This window comes from Thalassophryne amazonica, chromosome 1 (genome assembly GCF_902500255.1).
Source record: "Thalassophryne amazonica chromosome 1, fThaAma1.1, whole genome shotgun sequence".
Taxonomy (NCBI): Eukaryota; Metazoa; Chordata; class Actinopteri; order Batrachoidiformes; family Batrachoididae; genus Thalassophryne; species Thalassophryne amazonica.
This window is the reverse complement of record NC_047103.1, coordinates 43911641-43934549: the sequence shown is the minus strand read 5'-3', so window position 1 is coordinate 43934549 and position 22909 is coordinate 43911641. Positions and strand designations below refer to the sequence as shown.

Sequence of the window (22909 nt, the reverse complement as noted above, 5' to 3'; positions counted from 1 at the left end):
GTAGTAATATTTTACATCCAAAACAATTTGGATTTAGGCCTAGATACTCAACAGAAATTGCTACATACTACCTAACAGACATGATTAAAAAAAATCTGGATCAGGGAAATGTGGTTGGAGCAGTGTTTTTAGACCTCCGTAAGGCCTTCGACACTGTAAACCACCATGTTCTCCTGCACAAATTAAAGCAGTTAAATTTTTTTCAACAGTCTCTCAGCTGGTTTACATCTTATTTGGAGTCAAGAACACAGCGAGTAAAAATCAATGGCTCTATATCGCCATCTCATGAGTATAAAATGGGGATACGACAAGGTTCCATCTTGGGCCCTATTTTATTTTGTCTCTATACAACCCCTGGCAATAATTATGGAATCACCGGCCTTGGAGGATGTTCATTCAGTTGTTTAATTTTGTAGAAAAAAAGCAGATCACAGACATGACATAAAACTAAAGTCATTTCAAATGGCAACTTTCTGGCTTTAAGAAACACTATAAGAAATCAGGAAAAAAAATTGTGGCAGTCAGTAACGGTTACTTTTTTAGACCAAGCAGAGGGAAAAAAAATATGGAATCACTCAATTCTGAGGAATAAATTATGGAATCACCCTGTAAATTTTCATCCCCAAAACTAACACCTGCATCATATCAGATCTGCTCATTAGTCTGCATCTAAAAAGGAGTGATCACACCTTGGAGAGCTGTTGCACCAAGTGGACTGACATGACTCATGGCTCCAACACGAGAGATGTCAATTGAAACAAAGGAGAGGATTATCAAACTCTTAAAAGAGGGTAAATCATCACGCAATGTTGCAAAAGATGTTGGTTGTTCACAGTCAGCTGTGTCTAAACTCTGGACCAAATACAAACAACATGGGAAGGTTGTTAAAGGCAAACATACTGGTAGACCAAGGAAAACATCAAAGCGTCAAGACAGAAAACTTAAAGCAATATGTCTCAAAAATCGAAAATGCACAACAAAACAAATGAGGAACAAATGGGGGGAAACTGGAGTCAAGGTCTGTGACCGAACTGTAAGAAACCGCCTAAAGGAAATGGGATTTACATACAGAAAAGCTAAACGAAAGCCATCATTAACACCTAAACAGAAAAAAACAAGGTTACAATGGGCTAAGGAAAAGCAATCGTGGACTGTGGATGACTGGATGAAAGTCATATTCAGTGATGAATCTCGAATCTGCATTGGGCAAGGTGATGATGCTGGAACTTTTGTTTGGTGCCGTTCCAATGAGATTTATAAAGATGACTGCCTGAAGAGAACATGTAAATTTCCACAGTCATTGATGATATGGGGCTGCATGTCAGGTAAGGCACTGGGGAGATGGCTGTCATTACATCATCAATAAATGCACAAGTTTACGTTGATATTTTGGACACTTTTCTGATGTTTGAGGATGATGAAATCATTTTTCAAAAAGATAATGCATCTTGCCATAGAGCAAAAACTGTGAAAACATTCCTTGCAAAAAGACATATAGGGTCAATTTCATGACATAGGGTCAATGTCAACGAGCAGATGTGATTTGATGCAGGTGTTAGTTTTGGGGATGGAAATTTACAGGGTGATTCCATAATTTATTCCTCAGAATTGAGTGAGTCCATATTTTTTTCCTCTGCTTGGTCTAAAAAAGTAACTGACTGCCACAATCTTTTTTTCTTGATTTCTTATACTGTTTCTTAAAGCCAGAAAGTTGCCATTTGAAATGACTTTAGTTTTGTGTCATGTCTGTGATCTGCTTTTTTTCTACAAAATTAAACGACTGAATGAACATCCTCCGAGGCCGGTGATTCCATAATTTTTGCCAGGGGTTGTATTAATGACCTTCCGACCATTTGCACTGAGGCTGAATGCCAGCTGTATGCTGATGACACAGTAATCTATGTCTCAGCAAAAACTCCAGAGAAGGCTGCAGAGATTCTTAATAGACAAATACCCCAGGTCTCTCAGTGGCTAGAGGATAATTTCTTGTTTCTAAATTCTTCTAAAATGGTGTCTATGTGTTTTTCAATAAGGGAAAAGCCCAAACAAAACTTTAGGATACAAATAAATCAAATCAAATCAAAATCAAATCAATTTTATTTATATAGCGCCAAATCACAACAAACAGTTGCCCCAAGGCGCTTTATATTGTAAGGCAAAAGCCATACAATAATTACAGAAAAACCCCAACGGTCAAAACAACCCCCTGTGAGCAAGCACTTGGCAACAGTGGAAAGGAAAAACTCCCTTTTAACAGGAAGAAACCTCCAGCAGAACCAGGCTCAGGGAGGGGCAGTCTTCTGCTGGGACTGGTTGGGGCTGAAGGAGAGAACCAGGAAAAAGACATGCTTTGGAGGGGAGCAAATAAAAAGGAAATTCAAAGAGTAGATGAATTTAAATATTTGGGGGTCGTCTTGGACTCCCATCTTAAATTTGAGAGTCACCTAAAGGAAATGACTAAGACAATTAGGACTAACTTGAATTGTTTGTGTCTCATAAGATCTTGCTTGTCAATTAGTGCAGCCACATTATTTTTGAATGCAATGATCTTGTCTCATTTTTTATATTGCATCACTGTTTGGGGCCAGGCGAACCAATCTTCTCTAAAAGGTTTGAATTCTCTTTACAAACAAGCCTTAAAAGTGCTTGACCAAAAGCCAATTAGGTGGCACTATTGTAAAATCATAGAAAAGTATAAACTCTTAAGCTTTGAAAATCTTTTGAAGTGTTCGTTTTTGAATTTAGTTTTTAAATGTATTAATGGTCTTGTTCCTGATATTGTAAAAGGAATGATTCAAAAATGTCAAACTCGCGGTATCATTACAAGAGGAGCTGTGAGTGGAGACTGTAGACCAGTCCGATGTAAAACAACTTTTGGACAGAATGCGTTTGCAGTTAAAGGTCCACAGATCTGGAACACCATACCTGCCGAACTGAAATTTCTTATAGACCTGAATGATTTTAAGCATAAAATAAGACAATGGCTTAACTTAAATCAAATCTGTAGACATTAGCCATATTTTATAGTGTTTTATTGTATGGTGATATTGCTACTATCATGTGTTGTTTATGATTGTGTAAGTGTCCTTTTTATGTTCTAGGGACCAGGTCTGCAAATTAGCTATTGGCTATATGACCTATGAACATGGCATCGGTTATTGTAGCAATGCTTTTTGTTCTGTCCCTATCAAATAAACAGAGAAAGAATGATCTAATTATGAATCATCACTTAGATATGATTGGGTTATGTGAAACCTGGCTTAAACCTACAGCTGTTAAATGAGGCCTGCCCACCAGCATACACATTTAGTCACGTCCCTCGTGATGCGAAGCAAGCGGGGGTGTTGCTCTTATTTAGGTTTAGTTTATTAGCTGTTGGGGGTCACAAATATAACTCGTTTGAACATCTGATTCTCCGCTCTGCCCACGATGCTACATATTGCCAATATCACAAGAATAAAAATCAGCCGTATTGCTTTGTCACTGTATATAGCAGTGGTGTCCAAACTATTCCAGAAAGGGCCGAGAGGGTGCAGGTTTTCTTTGCAGCCACTGACTTCAGCAGGTGATTTCACTGATTAACATCCGTTTGAGCACGTGAGATGAGTTAATCAGTGAAACTAAAACATATGTACATAACATAAGTATTACACTAATTTTAAAGGTTTTAAAGGTTTTAGTGTGGACATGCTCTCTCGGCAGTGCATTATGGGTAATCTCAGTACATTCACAGCAGGAGAAATGCATTTGGGACGCTCTGATCAGGCTCTACACAGACAACAGCATTAAACCCTTTGCATATTGTGCCTAAAACACTCGTGAATATATTTTCTGGGTTTATAGATGTTGTTGTGTTTGTTTTATGTAAAAATGCCTGAAGCAGCTCAGGTTGCTTCTCCATTATTTTCAATTGGAATCAGTGTGAGCTGCAGTCACTTCCTGTTTGCTCTTGAACGTCCTGTTTATGTCTGTCTGTTGTCTTTGTTCCAGAGTAATAAATGTAAGATGTCTGAAATTCAGTTTGCGGTTATTAAATTCCACGCATCTTAAACGTTATTGACACGGATTATTTATTTTGAATATTTGTTTTTGCAAGTTTTCACAGTCTCTACTGCCATCTACTGGCCAGTAGTGTAGTGATTATAGGTTAGGGTCTGAGCGTCTGGGCACCAGTAGATGGCAGTGTTCTATGCATTTTGACCACGGTTTTTTTCAGATGGTTGTCTAATCACAGCTTGACTTTTGGCTTTTGCAAATGGCTTTTTTTAACATATGAAAAAATTGCATATTTTACAAAAGCACATTTATATGTAAACCAACACACACCTCACATTAACGTGTTTGTTTTTACATAGAATGAATGAGTCAACCAATCAATGTTAGCAGAGGCTCATTTTACCCATAATCCCTTTGGCATCTGTGTGTGTTTGTTGCAAAACTTTTAGTCCAATTATGGGTCGCGGGGGGCTGGAGCTTATCCCAGAAGTCATAGACCACGAGGCGGGGTACACCCAGGACAGGACGCCAGACTGTCACAGGGCCACAAACGGACAAACACACACACATTCACACCCACTTGCACAACTACAGACAATTTAAAGATTCCAGTCCACCGAACCTGCATGTATTTGGATGTGGGAGGAAACCGGAGCACCTGGAGGAAACCAACGCAAACACAGGGAGAACATGCAAACTCCACAGAGAAAGGCCCATGGTGGGAATTGAACACATGATCTTCTCGCTGTGAGGCAAAAGTGCTAACCACTAAGACAGAATTAGTGCATTATTTAAAATTAAAAGATGTGTTATATTTTAACTTTGTACAAATGACAGAATTGTCATTAATGTAGTTATTCTAGCCAGAATAATTTGATTTATAAATCAAAACCTAAGTCAAAACTGCTTTATTTTCCAAGACCTCTGCCTCACAGCGGAACCGCCGTATGCGGTTAAGGAATAATGACTTTTTTTTTCTTTCTTTTTTGTGACAACCTGGTGGTCAGGCTCCTTTTGCTGTGGTAAATTAAAATACATAGTAAACAAGAGCTTCCAGCAGGGGGCACAGCGCACAAAGACAGAAGTGGTGATTCATTGTTTGGGTTTGCATTTGCGGTGTTAAAACTCAATTTGGAAAGTTATCGGTTAGCTGTAGCTTCTGATAAATTTTTGGGTTGTTTATCAGTTTAGCTTTATAAAAGATAACTTTTCAGTTCGCTGCTTAGCTGTTATCGAAGCTAACTTTTTGGTTAGCTGTGCCCACCACTGGGTATTACCTACATTTACAGAATTTGATAATATCTCACTAGGTGTGCTGGCGAAACTCGTAACTTCTACAAAAACACAACCAGTTTATTTCATCCTATACCAACAAAACTGTTTAAGGACCTATGGCCCACTCTTGGGCCGACTGTGCTGGAAATGATTAATCTCTTATTGACCTCTGGATCTGTTCCTAAATGTTTCAAATCTGCAGTGATTAAACCATTACTTAAGAAATCTAATCTTGACCCTAGTGTATTGAAAAACTATAGGCCGATATCAAATCTATCATTTTGCACTCAAATTCTGGAAAAGGTGGTTTCACGGCAGCTCGTGGATCACCTTACTGAGAATAATCTTTTTGAGCCACTACAATCTGCTTTTAGAAAATATTCTACAGAGACAGCTCTCACTAAAGTGGTGAATGATCTTCTGCTTGCAATGGACTTGGACACCATGAAGGTTCTGGTGGTGTTCGATCTTAGGGCTGCATTTGATACCATGGATCATCATATTCTACTCGATAGGGTGGAGAAACATTTTGGGATTATTGGGAGTGCCCTTGCATGGTTGACGCCATACCTGACCAGTCGTTCTCAGTGTTTTTTACAATAACACTACCTCTAACCTTAGTGATATGAAATTTGGGGTTCCACAGGAGTCCATCTTAGGCTCCCTGCTTTTCTCCCTTTATATAGCACCCCATGGGCACATATTGCAGTGTTTTGGGATTATGTTCCACTTCTATGTTGATGATACTCAGTTATACATGCCGATAACTGCTGGTAATCTCATCCACATAAAATCCTTAGAAGATGTCTAGCAACTTCCTACTTTTGAACTCTAATAACACTGAAATGATGGCTCTTGGTCCAGTGAGACATCAGCATCAATTTGACCAACTAACGCTTAGCTTAGGTTTGTGTGTCACGCATCACATGGACAAAGTGAGGGTAATTTTTTTAATCCTAATTTTTGCAATGTTCTATTTTCTGGTTTACCGCAGTCCAGCATGTCACCAATTGGTTCAAAATGCTGCTGCCAGACTTTTGACATGAAGCAGAAAGTTTGACCACATTACACCCATTTTGGCATCTCTTCACTGGCTTCCTGTCCCTATGAGATCATATTTTAAGGTTCTGCTACTACCCTATAAAACTGTTCATGGACTGGCACCTCCCTACCTAGTTGACCTAATTAAACTCTACATACCGGCCCGGCCTTTGCGTTCTCAGTGTGTAGGACTACTTTGAGTCCCTAGGGTAAATAAAAAGTCTGCGGTGTCACAGAGCTTTCTCTTATCGTGCCCCTGTTCTGTGGCATGGTTTCCCTGCATCAATAAAACAGTCAGATTCTGTAGAGACTTTCAAGTGCAGACTGAAGACTAGGTATGGGTATTGAAAAGATTTTATCTATCGGTACCATTATCGATTCCACTTATCGATCCAATTCCTTATCGATTCCCTTATCAATACCTCTTATGAATTTTCTGTGTACTAAAAGTAGGTTTTACAGGTTTTCTATGTCAACAACATTTTATTGAGTCTTAAAGTAAATAAATATGAAATTGGAGTTATTAATTCTGACTGGACTCTGTCTCGGCAGAGAGCCACACAGCGTTTGAAGCTGTGTCAACGGAACGGATGATGATTCTCATTTCTTGACTGCAATAAGAGTCCCAGTTAGTGACTTTAATCCACACAAAACTGACTCACGATTGACATATTTTAATGGTTTTGAGAGGGGTTAAGAAGTGGACTTGCCGCTTCTGAAGAGCAGCGAAACAAAGAACCAACGAGCCAGCATATTGAAGCATTGCTTCGTTGGTTCACGCTTCAAACTGGAGTCGCGCTGCAGAAATGATTGATTACAGACACACTGCAGGATCTGTAATCAATGTAGAGAACCGATAACGGAATCGTAATGCAAAAAGACTATTGATATTGGTGGATCGAATAATTTCTTAATGATACCCGAAAAGAACTGGTTCTCGATACGCAACCCTACTGAAGATGCACTTATTTTCCCTTTCATATGGCTAGCATACTGGCATAGTATGTTACTAAGCTTTTGACTCTCTTAAATTCATTTTATTAGGAAATGGAGCGGGCCACGCCCTCAGCTTTATCTAAACTTTATCTGGCGATCACCTTAGTGTTTCTTCTGTTTTTCTTGTTGCTTAATGCTGACAAATTATACTGTATTTGTTGTCTTTGTCCCTTTTTTTCTCTGTTTTTGAGGTGCGGCTCCATCCAGAGATGGGTGTGGCATCTACTTCTGCAACCCTCTTGTCCTGTGCACCAGCAAGATTTCCTGTATATTCGTTTTGTGAAATTGTTTATTATGTTGGTCGCATGGCCCAAGCAGAGGTTCACCCCTTTGAGTCTGGTCTACTTGAGTTTTCTTCCTCAAATCATCAGAGGGAGTTTTTCCTTACCACTGTCGCCTGTGTGTTTGCTCTGGGAGTTGGTAAGGTTTGACCTTACTTGTCTGAAGTGCCTTGAGGCAACTTTGTTGTTGTGTCACTATATAAATGAAAATAAATTGAAATTGAAATTGAATTTAAAATAAGAACACCATCACAATCACTCGTTTAAGGAACACTTTAAGTGTGGCCTGACTCGGATTTAAATGCATGCTGAAAGTAATCAAGCCCTGTTAGGAAGTTTCCACCTCTCTCACATTTTTTAAAACAAAAAGGCATTTTAATGGTGTGTTTCTCATTTTGAAGTGTAAAGAAAATTTCTAGTTGTGAATTGTGATTTTTTTTAATTTCTTATATAAGTCGCACCGGACTATAAGCCACAGGACCTCTCAAACTAACACAGTGAATTATAATCCGAAAAATACAGTGGTTGATTAATCATGGTATGGCAATATCCATTAAAAAAACACAATACAGCCTTCATCATTCACAATACATTGTTTCACCCCTAAACCTAAATAAGAACATGTGGTTCTGTTAGAAGAGTTGTTTTTGGCTATAATGGAAACTGGACAGGCCTTGAAAGAATAATTCATAGGCTAAAGGGAAAGCTCAGGTGTGGTAGCTTGTGGTGTATCCACCTAACTACAGAAGCGCCTTGAGTCCTGTCTGGCAACCATCCAGGCAGACAACCTATCCATCCCCATCTTCTGAATGTACATCTCTACCACAGCCAGGTGAAATGTCTTGTATAAGTACCTCAGTGTGATACTTGAGTGCAAGTATCACTTTTTTTTACATAGTTGTATGTAAAAGTTTGGGCACCCCTGATGATTTCTATGATTTTCCTTTATAAATCATTGGTTGTTTGGATCAGAAATTTCAGTTAAATATATCATATAGCAGACAAAGATGGTGATATTTGAGAAGTGAATTGAAGTTTATACGATTTACAGAAAGTGTGCAATAATTCTTTGAACAAAATTAGGCAGGTGCATAAATTTGGCCACCCCAACATGAAAAATATGTCAATATTTAGTAGATCCTCCTTGTGCAGAAATAACAGTCTCTAAATGCTTCCTATAGCTTCCAATGAGTCTATATTCTGGTTGAAGGTATTTTGGACTGTTCTTCTTTACAAAACATCTCAGGTTTACGGGTTTCCAAGCATGGACATCCCGCTAAAAATCACACCACAGATTTTCAATAATATTCAGGTCTGGGGACTGAGATGGCGATTCCAGAATGTTGTACTTGTTGTTCTGCATGAATGCCATAGTAGATTTTGAGCAGTGTTTAGGGTCGTTGTCTTCCAATTTTGTCACTGATTCATGAACATTGTTCTCAAGAATCTGCTGATATTGACTGGAATCCATGTGACCCTCAACTTTAACAAGATTCCCAGTACCTGCACTGGCCACACAGCCCCACAGCATGATAGAACCACCTCCAAATGTTGCTGTAGGTAGCAAGTGTTTCTTGGAATGCTGTGTTCTTTTTCAGTCATGCATACTGCCCCTTGTTATGTCCAAATAACTCAATTTCAGTTTCATCAGTCCACAGCAACTTATTCCAAAATGAAGCTGGCTTGTCCAAATGTACTTTAGCATACCTCAAGTGACTCTGTTTGTGGCGTGTACACAGAAAAGGCTTCCTCTGCATTACAGTATCTTCTTGTGCAAAGTGCACTGTGTAATTGAATGATGCACAGAGACACTATCTCCAGCAAGATCATGTTGTAGGTCTTTAGAGCAGGTCTGTGGGTTGACTATGACTGTTCTCACCATCTTTCGCTTCAACTTATCTGAGATTTTTCTTGGCCTGCCACTTCGGGTCTTAACTAGTACTATGCCTATGGTCTTCCATTTCCTCACTATGTTCCTCACAGTGGAAACTGGCAGCTGGAATCTCTGAGACAGCATTTTCTATCCTTCCCCTAAACCATGATGTTGAACAATCTTTGTTTTCAGGTCCTTTGAAAGTTGCTTAGAGGCTTCCATGTTGCCACTCATTAGAAGAGATGCAAAGAGGGGAAACATTTGCAAATGGCCATCTTAAATACCCTTTCTCATGATTAGATTCACCTGTGTAAGGTGGTCAAGGGTCAGTGATCTTAACAAACCAATTTTGTGTTCCAATAATTAGTGCTCAATGTATTCAGATCAGTAAAATGACAAGGATGCCCAAATTTATGCACCCACCTAATTTTGTTTAAATGATTACTGATTACTTTCTGTAAATACTAGAAACTTCATTTCACTTCTCAAATATCAGTGTGTTCGTCTGCTACATGATATATTTAACTGAAATTTCTGATCCAGACAACCAATGATTGATAAAGGAAAATCATGAAAATGATCAGGGGTGCCCAAACTTTTGCATACAACTGTATCTTACCATAAAAATTACTTTGGCAAAACTTAGTCTCCTTATGGTCTCCTAATATTGAGTAAAAATCTTCAAGTATCTGACATTTACTGTTCTAAAATATCAAAAGTAAATTCATCATATAAAATGTACTTTAAGTAAAAGTATTGAGTAAAAGTTAGCGGTTTATATTAAAGACTGCTCGTAAACCACCTGTCGCATTGAGCAGAGATGCTCAACAGGGGAAGACAATCAGCTTTAGGGTGCAGGCAGGATTACTTTGTCCAACACCTTCCAGCCAAGCTACAATCATGAGCCAGGTGGATCAAGGCCAACTTGTCTGGCAACCCGTGATCTGTCTCTGCTGTCAGGTAGAATCCAAAATGAGTGGAGAGTGAAATGGTGACACGAAAAGAAAGCCAGGCTCTTGCAAAACAGAACAGTAATTTATAGCTACACAGTTGTGCCAAATTAAAGGACAAAATAAAAAAAACTTTGCAAGCATTACCACCAGTGGTGATTCTACACTGAATTACTCCCTGGGCGAGATCCCCTTCGAACACCCCCCCCCCCCCCCAAAAAAAAATTGCACAAAGCCATTTTTATTATTATTTTTAATATTTTAGAAGTGCCCCTAAAATTGCAATTGTAATTGACATCAAAAGGCTGCAGGCTACAATATAGCTCTTATACAAAACATCCATGAATTGCAAATTTGAATACACATGCCCTTACATGCTAAATGTCTGTCATTAGATGCGAGGAAAAAATATTTTATTAAGGTGCATATTTGTCACAACATTTAGCAATATATGTAACTTGATGTTTGTAAATGTGTAAATACTGAGCATCAGCTAATCTGCAAAAGTCTTAGTTATGACAGAAATTTGATAATGTAGTGTTTGCCTTTTTTCTCGCTAATTTTTGGTTTTCATCTGTGGATCAAATGAAATCTAAACCGAAATGTTATTAGCGTTCCCATCCCAATGAAATCAAATGTGATTATTTTTCTCTATTAAATAAAGCAGTTAATTATGAAGATATGCCTCATTTTAAATTTCATTAGGATTATTATTATTATTATTATATTAATTTCTGTCAGTGTAGTTGACAACTCAAAGAGTTTCCAGCTGCTGGAAAATTATTGTAATAATGGGATAACACCCACTCCTTCAGGCACACAAAAAAGGTAGATTCAAGTCACCTCAGATAGAAATGTGTACAGAGCTCCTGTCCTCTCTGGTGAGATTCAAACCCATTGTTCCACCCTGTCTGTCCGCTTTCAAATGCCTTTTACGAGGTCTGTTAGAAAACTATCCGACCTTTTATTTTTTGTAAAAACCATATGGATTTGAATCACGTGTGAATGCATCAGCCAAGCTTGAACCTTCGTGCGCATGCGTGAGTTTTTTCACGCCTGTCGGTTGCATCATTCGCCTGTGAGGCATCAGCACTTTTTCGGCACATTCCACTGTTACAGGAGTTTTTTTTTCATGGAAAGAGAAGCGGAGGGATGCGCCACGGAGCCGCTCATGGCGCGGGACAAAACCACCTCCATGTTGGTCTCACAGGACGGCTTTCAGATGGCTTTCAGACGGCTTTCAGACAGCTTCCGGTGGCTTTTCAGTCGTGTGACTATCCGAGAAATTGTGCATGAGCTGGACATGCCAGAACATGTCCTGTGAGGCTTCATCCCGGCGTTGCTTTTCGCCATGCGGCTCCATCCCGACGAGTGGAATTCCTCCGCACGTCTGTCTCAATGTGCCGAAAAAGTGCTGATGTCCACGTCTTCCGCAATTTCTGTGGTAGTCAGACGACATCCCGGATCAACACAGGGTTCAGTTTGGAAATGAACGGCACATTCCACTGTTACAGGAGTTTTTGTCATGGAAAGAGGAGCGGAGGAATTCTGCATGTCGGGACGGAGCTGCATGGCGCAAAGCAACGCCGTGATGAAGCCTCATAGGACATGTTCTGGCATGTCCAGCTCATGCATAATTTCTCGGATAGTCACACGACTGAAAAGCCTGGAAGCCGTCTGAAAGCCATCTGAAAGCCGTCCTGTGAGACCAACACGGAGGTGGTTTTGTCTTGCGCCATGAGCGGCTCCGTGGTGAATTCCTCCGCTTCTCTTTCCATGAAAAAAACTCCTGTAACAGTGGAATGTGCCGAAAAAGTGCTGATGTCCATGTCTTCTGCCATTTTTGTGGAAGTCAGACGATGTCCCGGATCAACAAAGCCTTCACGTTGGAAATAATCTGGTTGTTTCAGCGGGGTTTCAGCCTGTCAATCGGCGCTCGGAGTGCGCCGAGCTCTCAGCAGCTGTGGGCGGTCTTTAAACCAGCTGGAGCACTCCTTAATCTGTGTAATCCCCATAAAATCGTCCCTGAAAGCCATCTCAATTTTCTGAATGGTGTCCACCTGGCGGTCTCTCACAGTTTCTGGAAAAATTTGATGCAGCAAAGCTCCAAATCGTTCAGACATTTTATTTGCAATAAAAATCCGATGAGGGGGGTGGACCACTGCTCACACAAAGCCTGCTCACAGGCGAATGATGTAACCGACAGGCGTGAAAAAACTCACGCATGCACACGAAGGTTCAAGCTTGGCTGATGTAGTCACACGTGATTCAAATCCATATGGTTTTTGCAAAAAATAAAAGGTCGGATAGTTTTCTAACAGACCTCGTATTTCATAAACTAGCTGCCTACCTTATTCGCTGGATGATCCACACAGAAATGTGGCACAGAGTTCTGCTTCTGTTGTATCCTAAAGGCCCTGTCACATTGGCGTATTCGTAGAGCTGCTCATTACAGCGTATCGTCTACGCTGTAATGAGCAGCTCTCCGCCCACTTCACGTGGCATTTTTTTCTCAATACGCAGCAGTATGTTGAGGGCTACGTGCATAGGACAGAAGAAATTAAACATGTTTAATTTTCTTCGGCGTAGAGGCTGGTCACAGTTTGAAGCAGGTCTGCGCAGCACAGTGTTACTGCATGCAAGTCTGTGCAACACTGCACTCCTGTACACAACCAAAAACTGAGTGTGTCAGCTGGAGAACATGAAAACATGTGCACACAGCCCACAGCACCTGTGTGTTCAAAACAGGGAATCGAACCTCAACTCAGAAATCCAGAAACACAACAGAAACAGTAGGTCAGTTGCTCCCTCTCTCTCTCTCTCTCTGTTTCTGATCGAACCTGTGACTTTAAAATAAAAGTGCACTCACTGCATGTCAGTGCGATCATCAGACGAGCTGATCGATCAGTCTGATCAAAGCTGAAAAGAGCTGTGACTCTTTAAAATAAATGCGCACTCGCTGCATGTCGGTGCGATCATCAAACGAGCTGATCAATCAGTCTGATCAAAGCTGAAAAGAGCTGTGACTCTTTAAAATAAACACGCAGTCGCTGCATGTCGGTGCGATCATCAGACGACCTGATCGATCAGTCTGATCAAAGCTGTAAAGAGCTGTGACTCTTTAAAATAAACGCGCACTCGCTGCATGTCAGTGCGATCATCAAACGCCCTGATCGATCAGTCTGATCAAAGCTGAAAAGAGCTGTGACTCTTTAAAATAAATGCGCAGTCGCTGCATGTTGGTGTGATCATCAGACGACCTGATCGATCAGTCTGATCAAATCAGCGGACCTGATCGGAGCAACCGGAGCTTTAAAAGTTTAACGAGTCACAGCATTTCATTCAGGGCAGCCTTTACCACAGCCATAAAAATGAATGAAAGTGACCCACCAAGAAAATAAAATAAATAATTATTAATTCATTAATCAATTAATAATTAATTGATTAATGAATGAATTAATTAATTAATTAATAATAATAGTAATAATAATAATGTTAAATGACACTGTTTTTTAGTTGCACCACACCATGCAGTAGAGAACAGAGCGCACTTCTACAGAGACAGACAACAGCACTGAACTGGTTTAATAGCGGCATGGCACACACGACTGTGTGCACACATTAAAGAGCGAACACATGCACCTGCAGGTATGAACGAACACTGAAAAAGGCTGAGTACGCGTGTATTTCGGGTGTATTTAAATGAAACACAAAGCTGCAATGAGCAGCTCTACGAATACGCCAATGTGAAAGGGGCTTAAGTGGACTTTGCTCAGCCAGAGAGGAGATGCTGTGGAGGCAGAGCAGCGGGGAGCAGGATGCTCCATCTGGAGCCGTGGAGCAGAGCGCATGGCCCAGGGAGGAGCGTGCCTATCCCCGGTTATACAGGAGACAACCGCTGAACCTCTGTTACTGCTTCTGTACTGTGCACGTCAGCACGCAAGGGCGCCTGCCTGCAGCTACAGGCTGTCAATTTGCCAATTCCTCAACACAGTAATATGATAACTGCTTTGCGACGCAGAATGATTTTTTTTAACTGCTTGTTGTGCCGCCCCTCACGTCATGAAAAAATGCACCCCAGGCAACTACCTGGTTCGCCCATACAAAAAACCGCATCTGATCACCACCAACCACCGCAAAGCAACCATATGCAGTGATATTTGCGCTTTCGAATTCAGAATGTGGTGCCACTTTAATGCAGCGCTTCTCTGCAAAACTTTCAAATAAAATAAATAAAACGAAACAGCCACGCCAGCCAGTTTTGTCGGTACTGAAGTTTTCCCCTGAAGTGTGTCTTAACTCTGATCGTACGCTGGAATCCAGCAGGAGACAATCTGTGTGTGTCTGTGTGCATCAGCATGTGTACATTTGGAGTCCAGAGTGCAGATGGCCCCCTTTTCCCCCTTTTAATCTCAGCAGGTGCCGACAACAACCCCCCTCCCACCTCAACAAAAAAGTGATGACCAGTTTTGCCAATACCCACTTTATTGGAAGTGCATTTTTAACAGTAACGTAAGTAATCAATGTATATCCTGGCATTAAAGTTGAACTTAAATACAATTTTTTTCAAAAAAAGTTTTGTAAAACATGAAATAAAGTCAGTCTTTCTTGACTTCAATGAACATAAATACTTGTTTTATAAAAAATAAAATAAAGTCAGTCTTTCTTGACTTCAATGAACATAAATACTTGTTTTATAAAAAATAAAATAAAGGCAGTCTTTCTTGACCTCACAACTGTTGACAGTATTGTGTTCAACAGTACTGTGTGTGTCTCCAGGGAAAAAGACGTCATGGGAAAGATTGACAACTTTATTGCAAGCTATATACTATGTTAGTCTCTCGCTTGATGCTCTCACTACCGTTCGCTACCCCTCACCAACACCATCTCCACAATGCTGTAAAACCCAGCCTTATACAAGTCTGAGCCCCCCTGCTGGTTCCTCTGGACACCACAGACAGCACTGTAACGCAAAAAAATACCATTTATAATCTTCATTATTTATGAATGCAACAATTAAATTATTTCTACCATTTTTCTAACATTTAATTTCTTCCTAAACATTTAGTTGTTGAAATTATTATTATTATTATTATTATTATTATTATTATTATTATTATTATTATTATTAAGTAGTCGTAGTAGTATGAAAAACTGTCTTCAAAAGTGGACCTTTAATCTCAGGGTGTTATGGGGAGCCGTGTTCTTCCTCCCCACGACCCCTTTCCGTCTTGAATCATGTTTGGTTTGCCGTCTGAGCAGGAAGAATGAATAATGTGTTTTTATGCAGAAAGGAAGACCACATTTAAAGATTTTAAAAAAAAGTTTTATCAGCATTCTTTATGCCATGTCATCATCAGAAAGTGACTTTAGGTGCATTTGTGTGGAAAAAGAGCATTACTATTTGTTGTTAATGCATTGCGGATCTTCAGCTGTTTTTAGGGAGGACACTCACAGAGTTTAAAAGAAAAAAAACATAAAAATGTCTTTGTAAACTTAGTGCAGGTGTGCTGCTGTCATTGCGCTTTGAGAGGCAACTACTGTTTTTTTTTTCTCAACTCGGAGCTGCTGCACAAAACAGCAGATGAACAGCTCGCAGTGTCAAATGCTAAACATGGGTGAAGTAGGTAGTTCAGCTGAACCCCTGACCTCCTCTTGCCTACAGGACAATTTTCATACTGTGATTGACCCACAGTACAAAAATAATAGCAACGTAAAGTAACTGGGAGAAGTTTAATCTGATTACTGATTTGTAAATACTAACATACTAGATTACTCATTACTGAAAAAAAGTGGGAGATTAGAGTAACATGTTATCTAGTGACAGGTTATTAAGTAAAGCTTTACCGCATCACAGCTCACAAGCCACCTCATGTGAGTCTCCCAAAGTAAACACTTGGACTTTTATTTATTGCAAAAGTATGAAGAACACCAAACACCTCTGTCCAGCTGTCCATTGCCCGAATCACATATTAAACCTTTGCAGGTGTCTCTTTATCTCAGTTAACCAATAACTACCCAGCGTTGTAGGAAAATGCAGTCACCATCTCATAATAATAGTTGAAAATGTGAAACATGAGTAAGTTATCCAGTATATATATATATATATATATATATATATATATATTTTTTTGCCTTACTGTTTATTGGCTTATTGTTTTAAAGCGGTGGAGTGGACCAGCCCTTCAAAGACTGCTGTTTGCACTATGTGCATCATGGTTGTTCACCCTATCGGGCTCATGCTGTTGCCTGCAATTGCCTATGGTGTTCACAGCTGGAGGGTCCTGCAGCTGGTGCTCTTCTGCCCTGTTATCCTCTTAGTGGGACTCTTCTTCTGGTGAGCAAACTCTCACATCATCAACATGAGATACATTATATAATATCTAACAACTTTCTCAGAGTTCATAAAATCCCAATACCTTAATTTTTGATCTTGGATGTTTCATTGTTAGGTTTCTTCCAGAATCAGCTCGTTGGCTTTTGACCAGGGGAAGAAAGGAGGAGGCCCAAAAGTTGCTTGAGAGGGCAGCCAGGATCAATAAAAGAAAAATCCAGAATGATTTGCTGGATAATGTGAGCAGCATATAAAACGAAAGACGCAGAAACTGGAAGAAAATCCACGAACCAAACACGAAAGGGGGAACCATGAAACAGTTCACCTGCTGTCGGGAGGGACGCATGGTCTAACAGGCATGCACAATACTGCGGCAACAGTTTTGTGCACGCTTGTGTTTGCGCGCACCAACACAGTGTGAGCACGTGGAAAGTTGTGCACACAGCAGCGCAGGAAACAAATTAAAAAACACCACAATTTATGATACTTAATTCCTGTTATAAAGAGCGGATTTAGCCTCTGCCTAGACGTACACCAAGAAGTAATGAAATTATGTTGATTACTGTTCTCTCTTTCATGTTTTACATGAAATACCTGATGCACTCATCTAAATGAAGAGCCAGCTCCCGTGTCATGAAGAGCCGGGCTCTCACGTCGTGAACACATCAGTCTGCGTGGTGTGTCCATTGCTGCAAATGTGATATGTGTTTTAATTACTACTATGTGTGAAAATCGCCTCGTGGGGGTGTCCTGTGGGATGATTTCCTGCATGGCACGATATTCAGCTGTGTAGCAGTGTGCTGATGTGCCGGTCAGCTAAAGCAATATGTTATCAGCGATACGATACGATGTGATACAATTCACCTCTGTTCCCGATTCGATGCGATTTCAATTTTCAATTTATTTTCATTTATATAGCGCCAAATCACAACAGAGTTGCCTCAAAGCGCTTCACACAGGTAAGGTCTAACCTTACCAACCCCCAGAGCAACAGTGGTAAGGAAAAACTCCCTCTGAGGAAGAAAGCTCAAGCAGACCAGACTCAAAGGAGTGACCCTCTGCTTGGGCCATGCTACAAACATAAATTACAGAACAATTCACAGAACAATTCACGGACGAATATACAAGAAATGCTATTGGCGCACAGGACAGGGCGATCGCCAACACGAATACAACTCCCATCTCTGGATGGAGCTGCACCTTAAACAGAGAGAAAAAACAGAATCAGGCATCAGAAAGACAAAAAATACTGTATAATTTGTCAGCATTAAACAACAAGAAAAACAGAGAAATACTAAGGTGATCACTAGCCTTAAACTTCACTAAAAGACCCAGAATTTAGGTAAAGTTGAGGCCGCAGCCCGCTCCAATTAATAATAAATTAATTAAAAGAGTAAAAAGCGTAAAACAAAACTGTACCAGTATGCTAGCCATATGAAAGGGAAAATAAGTGCGTCTTAAGTCTGGACTTGAAAATCTCCACAGAATTTGACTGTTTTATTGATGCAGGGAGATCATTCCACAGAACAGGGGCACAATAAGAGAAAGCTCTGTGACCCGCAGACTTCTTATTCACCTTAGGGACACAAAGTAGTCCTGCACCCTGAGAACGTAAAGCCCAGGCCGGTACGTAAGGTTTAATTAGGTCAGCTAGGTAGGGAGGTGCCAGTCCATGAATAATTTTATAGGTTAGTAGCAGAACCTTAAAATCTAATCTCATTGAGACAGAAAGCCAGTGAAGGGATGCCAAAATGGGTGTAATGTGGTTGAACTTTCTGCTTCATGTCAAAAGTCTGGCTGCAGCATTTTGAACCAATTGGAGACCCCTAATGCTAGACTGCGGTAAACCAGAAAATAGAACACTGCAATACTCCAATCTAGAAGAGATAAATGCATGGATCAGGGTTTCAACATCAGCCTTTGACAGGATGGGACGAATCTTCGCTATATTTCGCAGGTGGAAGAAAGCAGTCCTAGTAATATTTCTAATGTGGAGGCCAAAGGACAATGAAGGATCAAAAATTACCCCAATGTTCCTCACTTTGTCAGTGTGACGTATGACATACAAGCTGAGGCTCAGCGTTAACTGGTCAAATTGATGCCGATGTCTCACTGGACCAAGAACCATCATTTCAGTCTTATCACAGTTTAAAAGTAGGAAGTTTTTGGACAGCTTCTCACTGCTGCAAGGCAATCTTCTAAGGATTTTATGTGAACGAGATTACCAGCAGTTATCGGCATGTATAACTGAGTATCATCTGCATAACAGTGAAAGGTAATCCCAAAATGCTGCAATATGTGCACAAGAGGTGCTATATAAAGGGAGAAAAGCAGGGGGCCTAAGACAGACCCCTGTGGAACCCCAAATTTCATGTCACTAAGGTTAGAGGTAGTGTTACTGTACAAAACACAGTGAGAACGACTGGTCAAGTATGACGTCAGCCATGCAAGAGCACTCCCAGTAATCCCAAAATGATTTTCCAGCCTATCAAGTAGAATATGATGATCCACTGTATCAAATGCAGCACTGAGATCTAACAGCAACAGAACCGTAGTGGTGTCCGAATCCATTGTAAGCAGAAGATCATTCACCACTTTAGTGAGAGCCGTCTCTGTGGAATGATATTTTTCTAAAAGCAGACTGCAGTGGCTCAAAGAGATTATTCTCAGTAAGATAGTTTACGAGCTGCCGTGACACCACTTTTTCCAGAATTTTAGAGAAAAATGATAAATTTGATATCGGCCGATAGTTTATCAATACACTAGGGTCAAGATTAGGTTTCTTAAGTAATGGTTTAATCACTGCAGATTTGAAACATTTAGGAACATATCCAGAAGTTAAAGAAAGATTAATAATTTCCAGCATAGTTGGCCCAACAGTGGGCCACAGGTCCTTAAACAGTTTTGTTGGTATAGGATCAAATAAACAGGTTGTGCTTTTTGTTGACATTATGAGTTTTGTCAGCATGCCTAGTGAGATACTATCAAATTCTGTAAATCTAGGTAATACCTCAGTAGTGGTGCCCACCTCAATAGCAGGGTGTAGTGGCTGGGTTAAGGCATGCCGGGATATGTTTAACCTGATGTCTTCTATTTTCTTCCCAAAGTAATCCAGGAAATCGTGTGCTGTAAAAGGAGAGCAAACTATAGGTGGTTGTCCATGCATAAGTGTTGCCACTGTGTCAAACAAGAACTTTGAGTTATGCTTGTTTTTGTTGATCAAATCAGAGTAGTAAGTCCGCTTTGTAGCCAATAATGCATGCTTATACTCTAAGATAGCATCATGCCACGTAAGATGAAATACTTCTAATTTTGAACGACGCCATTTCCGTTCTAGACCTCTTGCTTTATGCTTGAGGTCACGCAGATAATCATTGAACGAAGGTGACTGTGATTTGGGGGAGCGTGGTTTTAACACAGGTGGTGCAATCATGTCGAGTGTAGTTTTGAGCACTGAGTTTAAACTATCCACAAGTCTGTCTACTGACTGGGTATTTGTCAAATGTGAAGCTAAGACATCAGGTTTAGCTTCAAGTTCAGTCTTAGTTGAGGAGTTGATGCATCGCCGTAATAATATATAAGGTTGTTGTTCCACTAAACACAGCAGCGAAACTGTAAACTTAATAAGTGAGTGATCAGCCACCACTGATGTAAGAGGCATGATGTCAATATTCGTGACAGCAATACCACTTGCAAGAACCAGATCCAGGGTATTTCCATTAATGTGCGTCGAATCCCGAATGCATTGCCGAAATCCTAATGCAATCACAATTTCCATAAATGATTTGCAGAGGGGATCTGAAGGCTTATTTATATGAATGTTAAAGTCACCAATGATCAGAATGTCATCTACACTAGTTGACAAGTTAGAGATGAATGCACCAAATTCATCTAAGAATTCAGAATATGGGCCAGGAGGCCTATATACAGTGACAACGTAATACGACTGATTTTTATTCTTCTGACCTTGGCAATGTGTAATATCCTGAGCAGAGCGGAGAATCAGATGCTCAAACGAGTGATATTTGTAACCCCCAACAGCTAATAAGCTAAACCTAGATTTATAAATAAGAGCAACACCCCCGCCTTGCTTTGCATCACAAGGGATGTGACTAAATGTATAAGCTGGTGGGCAGGCTTCATTTAAGGGGAGGACAGCTGTAGGTTTAAGCCAGGTTTCACATAGCCCAATCATATCTAAGTGATCATCAATAATTAGATGACAGTGAGCTTATGTTAATGAGACCCAGTCTAACAACCTCAGTGGGGTTGACAGTTGAACTGTTGGGGTTTAGGGGTGGTTCCAGAGTAGAATATATAAGGTGCCTAGAAGTAGGTTTAGGTTTAAGGCATTCCATGTGCGTTGTAGGTAGCAGACACAAAATCTTTGCTATTGCTGAAACAACCACTGGGCCATCCTCAATTTCAACATCATCCAATATAGTAATGGGTATTAAGTTTGGAAAGCAAATCCCTGTATGATTTTTATGGACATGACCACGGAAGCAGGCCACAGTCTCAACTTGTTGAAATTCCCTCCCTGGCAAATAAACTGCACTATCACCATATTGGATTTTCTGCACTAAATTCCCTGCTAAGCTAGTGGATTCCACACCCACATTTGTCATAAGCCTTGCAGGGTCTCTAATCACCTGCTCCGTGGCCTGCTGTAGATTCCTAATGTTACCCTCCCTGTAGAGCTCTATCTATGTTCGCAGACAAGATGGAGGCGCCTTTCCCAGTAGGGTGGAAGTCGTCCGGCATCAGCAGACCATGGCGGCCCCAGAACGAAGGCCAGTTATCAATAAAGCTAAAGCCTTGCTGTCTACAAAACTGCGCCAGCCACCTATTTAATGATGTCAGCCTGCTAAATGCCTCATCAGTACCCCGGGAGGGGAGGGGACCAGAGACTATTAATCTATGCCGACACATCTTTCTGGCAAGGTCACAAGTCCTCTCTATGTCCATTTTTGTGACCTCTGAGTGCTTCATCCTGATATCATTGGTGCCAACGTGAATAACTATGTGAATATATCTCATGTCATGTTCCTTCGTCTGTCTTCCCTTCTGCAGTGTCAGCACCCTAAGATGAGATGCAATGTCGGGAGCTCTGGTCCCAGGAATACATTTAACGTCAGCTGGCATCTGTAACCTGACTTTGCGGGTGATAGAATCCCCTATCACTAAAGTCTGGTGTTTCGGCCTGGAGACAGGAGTGGAGGTCACGCGTGGACTCAGAGAATTCACATCTGGCAAATCCAAGGGGGAGAACCGATTCACAGTTCACACTGGCGAGTGTGATCGAGGTGCCACAACCGGGCACCAAGCCCTACGGGGCTTCCTCCACCTAGCCACAGTCCGAAAGCCGTCCTCCACAGCCGGCATTTCTAAGCTGATGCTAATGGGCTCACTAGCCGGCCCAACACTAACCTCATCTGGAGTGCCCGTAACATCTAACTCCACTGAGCAAAGAAGCTGCTCTAACTTACGGACACGGCTCTCTAAGAGAGCCACCCTATCTTCCAACATCACGCAGGATTTACGGAGGGTGTAAAGTAGAATTAGTAGTGTACTTTGTGCACTAAGAAATTCAAGAATGTAGCCAAGCAAACACGAGCTAACCAATAATGGATAAGCTAACCAATCCTAAGGCTCACACAGACGTAAATAAATGAATTAAAATTCACAGCAGTTACACTGAAAAACTAACAGAAGTATTAAACAGGTAAAAAAGCAGAGGCTATAAAATACACTAAACAGTTAATTAACTAACAGGAGTGTAAGAAAATGAAATGAAAAAATGATGACGGGGGTCCGAAACAGCTAACGCAAGCTAACCGCTAGCAAAAATGCTAGCCGCTCCTAAGATTTTACACAGGAGTAAAATAATTACTTAAAATTCACAGCAGTTCGACTGAACGAACAGAAGTATTAAACGGGTAAAAAAAAAGAACAGCTATAAAAAGTTACGACGGAGAGGGGAGGGGTGGACCTAGCTAGCAAAAGCTAACCGCTAGCAAATGCTAACTGCTAGCGATTCACAACAGGACTTTTGTTAAATAACAATTTGATTTGATATGTATTTGATGGCAATTCAATTCCTCACAACGCGATACGATCCAATTTGGTGCAATATGATTAGGGATATTGATAAGATTTTATA

The 22909-nt window shown here is 40.6% G+C and overlaps 1 protein-coding gene across 1 annotated transcript in view; it reads left to right on the top strand.

The window, feature by feature from the left end:
- LOC117509073 (solute carrier family 22 member 13-like) overlaps positions 1–22909 on the top strand; it is a 90997-nt gene that overhangs the window by 49451 nt on the left and 18637 nt on the right. The window contains exons 4-5 of the mRNA XM_034168879.1: positions 16578–16749; positions 16865–16985. Of these exons, the coding sequence (XP_034024770.1) occupies positions 16578–16749; positions 16865–16985 (293 nt within the window). The remainder of the gene's footprint in view (positions 1–16577; positions 16750–16864; positions 16986–22909) is intronic.